The sequence below is a fragment of the Pholcus phalangioides genome, unplaced genomic scaffold (assembly GCF_987345545.1).
Source record: "Pholcus phalangioides strain wild (caught in Gottingen) unplaced genomic scaffold, Ppha-v1.0 ptg000018l_1, whole genome shotgun sequence".
Classification (NCBI taxonomy): domain Eukaryota; kingdom Metazoa; phylum Arthropoda; class Arachnida; order Araneae; family Pholcidae; genus Pholcus; species Pholcus phalangioides.
In genome coordinates, this window is record NW_028301611.1 from 9,822,729 (window position 1) to 9,832,218 (window position 9,490).

Below are 9,490 nucleotides of genomic sequence, written 5' to 3' on the forward strand. Positions count from 1 at the left end.
TAATCCACTCATGAATATGCGCTATCTCACTGGTTCAATAAAGGTTTGGTGGTATTGAGAAATTATAAGGAGGAATAATACTAATTTGTTATTTTCTCTGGTGATAAATATTCAGTTGAGATGTTAAGGCCGTCCGTATATCGTTGTATGTCACACACACAGACTATCCTAATGGCTCTTGTGTCAAGGATAGCAAATTTGGGACGTTTGAGGATCATTGGTGCCAGGTGAATGAAGTATTGTGTTTGATTAGGTCGATATGAAAGAGCATCTCTTTCATATTTTGCATTCAGTGTTGATCACGTACAGTATTTTCTCACATATTCGTGAGAGGCTCTTACCCAAGGTTAATCTTTGATAGAGCTATTTTTGATATAAAATACGGTGTAAAGGGTTTTATCGTTAAATACAGTAAAAACCTCTCTTTTATGGTCACCGGCGCGACAAAAATATTCGTCGTAAAAGAGTGGTGACCATTAATCAAGGGTTTGAAATGCATACTTTTATTATAGAAGGGGAAATTATTTAATAATAATAATAACGTGATCTTCACGTATTGCCAAGGGATCAGCATGATCCGTCCAGGGAATTCGTTAGTGTTAGGTTAGTAGACATCCATGCCCGAACTGGGATTCGAACCCAGACCTGCACAGGGAGAAGCTAGTTCCCTAACCACTCGATTTGTCCGTTAAGAGGGATTTTAATGTGTATTTTTTGGTTACGAAATTGGCCTCGAGCAAATACGATACTATCATCAACTGTATTCAAATAAAGTTTCAACCTGATGTAAATTTTCAGTTCATTTGCTGAGGTGAGGAAATATAAAAAATTGGCAAAATATTAAAACTTGCAATGATGTCGATTCTCAAATGACACACCCATGCTAGGGATACGTAAATTTTCTATTTACGAAATAACCGCGGTAAATGTTAAATTCCCGAAATAAATGCGTTAAATGTTAAATTCCCGAAATAAATGCGTTAAATGTAAAATTTTTGCCAATTTCGACAAATAAATGCAAAAATTTGAATTTTTACTACTTTTCTACAAAATCTTGATAATTTAAATTTTATCGTTAATTCTTCCATGTGTTTCCAAGCTAAAATTGACACCTTAAAAGAATACGAAAATAAAGGATCTAGTATCAGATTTCGTGCGTTACATGACTGCGTGCTTCAAATTATTAAAAACACTTCTTGGTGACAATATTTTGCGCTACCAAGGCTGGTCACATAAAGTGAATCTTGTGGGCGACGCGCTCATTAAAGAATTGAAAGAATTTAATTCTGTTGTGGCCAAGATGAACATATTTTTTTTGCACCCAAGAAAAATAAGCAGTGCATAATTAAGCTAACGATAAAAAAAAGTATCAATGTATAAGTGATTACTGTATTACTGGCAGCAAAATTCTTCCTGACGCCTGTAGTAACCAGCCAGAATTCGAGGTTCAAAGCTGTCATTCATCTGAGCGAATATCATACATATTGCTGCTTCTCTCAATAAATATGAAGACGATTACTCTAGCACGAGTTTCTTAAAAATAAGTTTTGACAGTGAAATTCTAGTTCCTAAAATACGGGTTCAGTTGACTTCGTTTCCGAGTTCTGTAGGGAAATTATGCTAATCAACAATTTGAAAGGATCTAACTTTTCATTCGCACATGTTTTGTGGAGTAAGTTAGTAGATTTGAAATCTTTTGGACTCAAATTTCAAGGGAATTCTTACGGGAAAAAAATTGACTAATGAATACAGTAGAGTCTCGCTTATCCACCTCAGAAAAATCATTTTAGCCGAGGGCCTATGATATGTTATTTTTTTAAATATATTTTTTATTTATTTTTATTTTTGTTAAAAAATGAATTTTTTTTGTGTACAAATACGAAATTTCGGACCTGAATTTTTTTTGCAAAATTTACGTATCCCCTAACCCATGCAAATATGTTATACCTCAGTTAAATATGAGAACAAGAGATAGATAATAGTTCATAAATGAGGACGGCTTTGACTTTCCATGTGACAAAAATACAAAATACAGTAAAACCCCAGTAAGGTGCCACCCTAATAAGTCATCATTTTTCTTTGGTTTTATCCAGCTTGCAATGGATAGCAGTGATATTAAACCCTCGGTTACTCTGTATTTTCGGTTAACTTGTCACTATGGGAAAGTTTGAGAGGAACAGATGATTTCTATAGCTTCCTTTGAAGAAAAAGCTTGATAATAACACTGCCGTACAAAACAAAAAAGTGGGTTAAACAAAAAGTTTGATCCAAATGATTTGGGTTAAACTTTCATTTGTGGAGACAAACATCCTGAGCCCTCTGGTTCTGACACCTACGGTGCATACAGTGGTGGGGATCCAATAATTTGACCACTAGTTTGTTACAAACCAGTTACCTCCAGCTTCAGTGATCTCTCTCTGATACATTTCTTTCACTTATAAGATTACTTTCTACACTCCCGGTTGAAGATATAGTATAATAATGCTATTCACTTATATATGCCACTCACCTATGCTTCTTTTTCCCTTTTTCCATTGCACCAACGCGTGAGAGATCACTGTGCAGTAGAGTCTCGACTATCTGGCCTAGTTAAAAATTAATGCATAATAATTCTCTGTGATTCCAAGCTGCACAAAAACTGGTTTTGGGGTGTGGCTAAGCAAAAACGTCCATTAAAAATCTCTTGCGCTGTGCCTGCCACACCTCAAAACTGGACTGGTTTTTGTACAGGTTTGACTGTAAGTGGAAGGAAGAGGAAGAAGAGGACTAGCCCTCAGTCATCTACAACAAGGACTTTTAAAAAACTAAAACCTGAGAGTTTTTCGACTATTTCATCTTAGGCCTACCTTTTGACATTTGCAGTAACATTTATCAATAAAGAGTGAAATAAGTTTAAATAATTTTTTATACGAATATATATCTATATTGAACTCATATTTTACGTTGATCTTTTGTTTACTTTAAAGGCATACAGTATGTGCTCATACTATATAGTGCTTATAATTTTGTTTCCTGCAGTTAAGATAGACGTAAAAGAATTTATCCTAAAACGTGTCCAATATTTTTATTCTTGAACCATTAATTATTAAATAAATTTTTAAAATGTACAGTTCAGTACTTAACTAATATTTATTTGTGTAGTAGTATTCGCGAAGTACTTTCCCCTCCAATTACAGGCAAAGTTTTTGCCTGTACTTAGAGGTCTAGGTCGGAAAATATGAATAAGAGTGGGTTTTGGTATACAAAGGGTGTTTTTGATGGTATGGGTGGAAAGTAGAAAGTGACCATTTTTATAGAACTCCGGCGTAACTGACCTGCCCTTCTGTAAAATTGGCCAGATAGTCCAATCTACTGTATTTACAAAGTTTCCTTTGGTGTTTTATGTTTCTTTCATTGTGCAAACTATATGATTTCTTTTATATTGTCTTTTCCAGGTATTCGTCGGGATTGTCAATCGTTGAGGAAGGATTGAAAGTCAATGAACCAGAACAAAAAGATGTGATTTCTACAATGAAAGAAATTGAGGAAGAGAAACATGTTCCTGAGTATATCATGGGAAGTGAAGCGGTTAGTTCTTTAGAGACAGCAGCTCCTTCCATTTAGTTTTTTTTATTGTTAATATATCTTGCTGCATGCCATACAGGAAACTCTTGGGGCTACAAACTAAATTGTTCTGCAAAATTTTTCACATTGAAATAAAATCCTAAATTTTTGAGCTTATTATATGATTGTTATGTATTTTAGATGTCATCTTTTCTAAAATGGCTGTTGTGTAAATAGTTACTCATCAAGTTCTTATAAGTGGCAATATGATAGTATTTTAATTCAAAAACAATACAAGAAACAAGTAAAGAAGGAAGAAGAGGTATAACAGGTTTTACCCCTATTCATCATGTTTATTCTTAACTTTTCTCTATTTTTTTAATTCAAATATCTCAGCAAATATTGCATTTAGAAACATGAAATTTATTTTTTTCTTTTTTGGGCTAGAGACAGGGCAACAATTTGCTCATCGAGTTTTTTGAGTGCAGGGTGTCCATATAAGATGTTTTTAATTTAATAACTACCAACCCCTTGCAATGTGAATGACTTATCTGAGATCCACATCATTTGGATAATTTTTCTAATTAGAAGTACGGTTCTAGGATCAGTGGTTGGCCAGTAATTTGTGGTGCATGCTATTAGCTATGCACCCTGTATACAATGAATCCTCAATATAAACATATTTTGCAGACTAAGAGAAATTATCATTGTAGAGAGGTAATTGTTATATCAAGAGGTAGCATCAGCATCTCTTCTGAATTGTCATTATTAGTATCATGATACAAAAGTGTATGTAAAAGTACAGTAGAATCCCATTTTAACGAATACTGTTATAGCGAAAATCTAGTTTTAACGAACATTTTTCTAATTCCCCCAAATAAGTTTACATAGGAACAATGTTAGATAACCTGGAATTCCTTTATAACGAAATTTCGTTTTAACGAAGTGATTCCTCTGGTCTCTTAGCGTTCATTATAACGGGATTCGACTGTATTTATTCTCACCAAAAAATTGTAATTGAATAGTTTGATATATAAAATTCACTACGTTTTTTTAAACCTGTAAAGTAGTTTACAGCGCAACACTTTTATGTACTTTGCAAAATTAGCTTCATAGCAACTTCATTAACACTTTTAAAGGGTTTTTACTTCATTTTTCACTATGTATCTCTATAGTGTAAAATAAATTATCCAACTATTTTACCATAACAAATTTGACAATATTAATTACTAATACTTGATGAGAAACGTAAAAAAAACTGTAAAAAAAGCCTACGAGTCTAAAAATTAAGTAAATCTTTTATTTTTGAAATTATATATACAGTCAAATCTCAATAACTCAAATATGTAGTGGCAGATGAAAAACTTTAAGCTATCGCAAGTTCGACTTATCAGAAATTCTGATTTCGTAGAAGTAAAAAAAAAAATTTTCTAAAATATAGTGGAATCTACAAATACAGGGGTGCAAAAGCTGCGCCAAACGGTTCTCTTGCTACATGTTGCACTAATTCTTGTTTGTGGTTCACAGAGGTACCGCTAATGCACTGTATTGCGTCAAATACCCCGAATTTAGGAAAAAGAAGCATGACAATTTTGTTCACGGGATGCGTTCTTTCCGAGACAAGGAAAAAGATACAGAGGAGGCAAACTTCAATTTGTTTTCACTTCCCACCACCGCGTTCTATCTGTGACCTTGGAAAGTAGTAGTTCTACCTTGAAGTACGAAGTCCTGTACTGTTGTGGTATAACCCGCAGGCTATCAAAGTCCCTGAATGAATATGCCGAATTTCCCGATTTCTGAGAGCGTTTTTTCTCCTGCGGGTTATACTGAAAATAACGGTAATTTCGCGGCTACCAACCTGCGTACAAAGACAGCATATCTACGGCGTAAATTCGCTGTATTTCCCACAAGATTGCACATGCGCCTTTGCGAAGAATCCAAAAGGGGATTGGTTTACTCGTTTAAATTACTACTACTAAAGCAGACAAAAGTACCGACGTTTTTTGGAGATCGTTAGTAAAAAAAGGGATCTGTAAAGACTCCAGCTAAAATATCCAGTTTTGTCATCTAGCTATCGTCGGTCGCGACAATTTCACATCGCGTAAATCCGGATTTGACGAACAGGGTGCGACTCGAAGAAAATCTCTACCCATGCAGAACCTATTTTTGGCTGACAACACTTTTTTCACCCTTTCAACCCCATTTGGCACCCCTTCTAGAGCGGCACCGAAAATTGCTGCACGGTCCGCCTCTGCATTGGTGGGGGAGGGACATACTCTTAACAATAGTCAAAGGAAGGAGTTTGTACTAGGAGCATGCTCATTTTACATAACTTCTGTGAGATACCTATTATATGTAAATGTCGTACCTTTCCAAAACATGTTGGAGAGAATGAAATGTTTGCACCCTCTCTTGTTTTCCGCACTCCTCGTGCATTGCTGAGATGGTACATTACTCCCTCGTGTATTGCTGGGATGTTGCTTAGCATTGTATCACCAACAGAACTATCAATTATGTATGATGAATGGGTTTCACTACAATGCAAAGAATTACAAGTGAAATCAGTTCAAAGAATAGAGATATATATAGAGACATATATATATATTGGGCAGACATATTCAAACTTTGTAACCTTGAAAGCAGCCCGAAGTTCAAAATTTTACCAGTTTTGGTGAAGTTTTTTTATTTTTAACACATGATAAAACGCAGACAGTGAAAGAGAGTTCAGCGTTCTGTTTGAACAGTGAAAAATCTATCCATCCAATGCTTTAATGGAATAGAAGACACAAAATCTTATGTTCAAGGGCATGAAAATTTAAAAAAAAAATTGTCATTGAGATGCTGAACTTCTGAAAGCGACTGATGATTCGTATAAAAAATATTGTAACAGGCTTCAGGCTTAGAAAACAACAGGACTATTAACATGCTATTATGTTAAAATAAATAAGGTGTTTATATTTTTCCCGTTTTTTGCATTGCGCTTTTAAATTTAATCATTTCTTTAAATTCTGTGAGCTTTTTTTCACGGAAACCCTTATTATATTCTGCACGGTTTATTTTTTTTTTGCTATATCAGGATGAATAAGATTTTGGTGTTCAAGCAGCAAAAATTTTTGCTGCTTAAGCTTTCAGTATGCATAGTGCTTAATTTGAAAAGAGTCTATAATAATTGTAATCGTCATTTCAGTAATTTATGTTTTAGTAATGACATAAGATACTTCAGAAGAAATTTAAATGGACTTTAATTTGTGAAGGAAATTTATTTATAATTATTCAGATATATTATAATTGCAGATATAGTTAGTTTTTAGTTCTGCTCCATTTTCAAAATTTCTGCTCCAAAAATGAAAGTTTGCTGCTCCAAAATGAATGAGGGGTGCTTGCACCCCTGCGACCATATTAGTACAGAATGTCACACTGCACATGAAGAAATTACTAATGGCAGATTAGTCTAATGCATAATTATTGATAAAAACTATTTAAGCATGGACATACATATTATGTGTATAGATTTACAGAACATGCAATATTTGTGACACAAAAAAGGTAAAATTTTTTATATAAAAAAAATAGTAATTTTTGATTTTTCTCTCATTTTATTCACCTTTTAAGAGAGTCTTGCATGAATGATGTCATTGTTTTTTAAAATCATTGATACACTATTCTGAGAGATGGCTTACTTTTTCAACAAAAAACCTTTTATTAGGTTTGAATTTCTCTAAATTTCATTGATTTCTTTGTTTCACAAATCTAATTTTTCTATCTTTGTTTTCAAAAAGTTCACATGCAATCAAGATTTGTTCTGACGTTTGAACCTGAATCGCAACTAACCTGAATGGAGATATTGACGATATACCAGCTGTGCAACAAAAAATTTGCTTGCGCAGGTGACCAAGTTAAATTGTCATTGCTCAGTTTATCTACAAAACTAGAGATGGAAAGAGAGGGAGAAAAAATTCCTTTAATTATGTACCCTGGACCTATAAGTCCTGAATGGCTAGATGCAATTTTTATAAAAATTCATATTACACCCAAGAAAAGTTTTACCACATAAATAATACTGAAGGTCCTGGAGTGGAAAGAAAACTTAAGCAAATATTTGAGTTATCAGAGTTCAACTCATTGCGGATTAACTGTATTACTAATATTAATGAAGTTGCAACATAATATGTTTGGTATTTTGTTTTGACAGAAATTAAAAATTTATTTTCTATTTAACGGACAACAATGTGTCCTTAATTAGTGTGTTTAATATCAAGGGCTTACTATATCAATTAAATGTTACATGTATTGTTAGAAATTTTTAAAAATCCCTGAAATTTTTTTGGTTGCTCTGTCAAAAGGCTGATTTGAGACCAATTCACGGTGTTCCAGAAGAGCATGTTGCAGAGAGGAAGGTCAGAATATTCAAGCCTGCTAAAAACCCAATGCAATCTGCAACTTTCAACACTAGGAAATGGCAAATTGAATTCAACACACAAATGAGATGGGAGAACCCTTGCATGGGCTGGGCATCCACGTGAGGCTTTTTTTTTTGTCTTAACTAATGTTTACTTTTATCTTAGAAATTTTGAGAATTGACATTTAAAATGTAATTTTTCTTTTTCTCAATTCATAGCGGAGACCCTTTATCAAATTTGAATGTACAATTTTCTACAAAAGAAGAAGCTACAAGATTTTGTGAAAAGAATGGTGAGGTCAAAGTTTTTTTTTTTCAATGCTATACTCGGGTGTACAACCTCTGGCTGAATATGACCCGGCAAGGTGTTTCTAAAAAAAGTATGCATCTATACATTATTATGGTTGCACTAGTTTCTGGCCTGCGTCACATATTTGGCTCATAGACTGAGAAGGTTGTACACTTCTGCTGTAAATGGTTTTTTAAAATATTTATTGCAAGATCAAAGTGACAGAATTTCAGGAAAGGACACATTGGATGTATCAAATATCTCCAGTTCTGGCTAAATATTTTCAATTTCTCATACTGAAAATTTACAAAGGAGGAGAAATTTTCATCACCCTAGTTCCATAAATAAAGGTTAGGCTTATATCCTTATTGTAGTTGCCAGCATTAACTGTCATACAGCTTTTCCATCGCAAATACGGTGAAACCTGTCTAAAACGGGCACTGTATAAGTCTCTTCATTCTTAGTTTCATATAGGTCCCACAGTACATCACAAACTAGTTTTAGATGTTCTTTTGCTCCCAACATAGATTTAAACGTCATTCCAAGAGAATCTCAAACTTGTTTTGAAAATATGTACTGAAACACATTCCATAGGAGAAAAAAATACTTATTCATTTTTGGGGTTTTTAGCCCCAAAAATCTATACATAAAATTGATTTTCTGTCTGTGCGTGTCTGTTCTCAATACAAATCTAAAATTTTAAATCTATTGTTGCCAAATTTTGCATATATGCCAAATGGGACCCGACTTGAATGATAGGGTACTTTAAAAGTTTGTCTGACTTGTACAAATGCCCGGAAGTTTTTCGGCATTTGTGGTATAGGCAACAGTAGTTTTTGGGCGTCAACAATCACTTTCGAATGTAATGCCGCCAGTATTACGCATAATAGTTCATGCCTTTGTAATGGTCTGTCACTTTTTCAATTCTCTCAGTAATTGAAGAAAACCCAGGCAATGCTGGGTATTATAATTAGTACTAATATACAGCATGTGATGGAGCCAGTTTTTTTTTCATTTTTTTTTAGGTTGGCCATACTTTGTAGATGAACCACAGGTGTCATCTCCAAAGACTAAAAGCTATGCATTAAATTTTTCCTGGAATAAAAGAACAAGAGTGTCAACCAAATAGTGAAAGCTACAGGATGCTTTCTATTGTATAGGCTAGCTGTATTTACCTGTTCTGAACAGATGCAAGGTCGGTTTTGTTCATGAACGCAAACATTTATTAAAGTTTTATGAAATATATTACATGAGCTACA

The 9,490-nt window shown here is 33.8% G+C and overlaps 1 protein-coding gene across 1 annotated transcript; it reads left to right on the plus strand.

Moving 5' to 3' along the window:
* Window positions 1-72: 72 nt before the first annotated feature.
* On the plus strand, window positions 73-9,476 carry ND-18 (NADH:ubiquinone oxidoreductase subunit 18). The gene is made up of 5 exons (XM_089247768.1): window positions 73-227; window positions 3,435-3,567; window positions 7,887-8,062; window positions 8,162-8,235; window positions 9,257-9,476. The coding sequence occupies exons 1-5, from the start codon at window positions 121-123 to the stop codon at window positions 9,358-9,360; spliced, it is 594 nt and encodes a 197-aa protein (XP_089103894.1). The 5' UTR covers window positions 73-120; the 3' UTR covers window positions 9,361-9,476.
* The last annotated feature ends 14 nt before the right edge of the window (window positions 9,477-9,490 follow it).

Coding starts and splice junctions, on each gene's coding strand:
- ND-18 (XM_089247768.1), top strand. CDS start 121: ATGTTAAGGCCGTCCGTATATCGTTGTATGTCACACACACAGACTATC. Junction 228..3,434: donor TTGAGGATCATTGGTGCCAG/GTGAATGAAGTA, acceptor TGTCTTTTCCAG/GTATTCGTCGGGATTGTCAA. Junction 3,568..7,886: donor ATATCATGGGAAGTGAAGCG/GTTAGTTCTTTA, acceptor CTCTGTCAAAAG/GCTGATTTGAGACCAATTCA.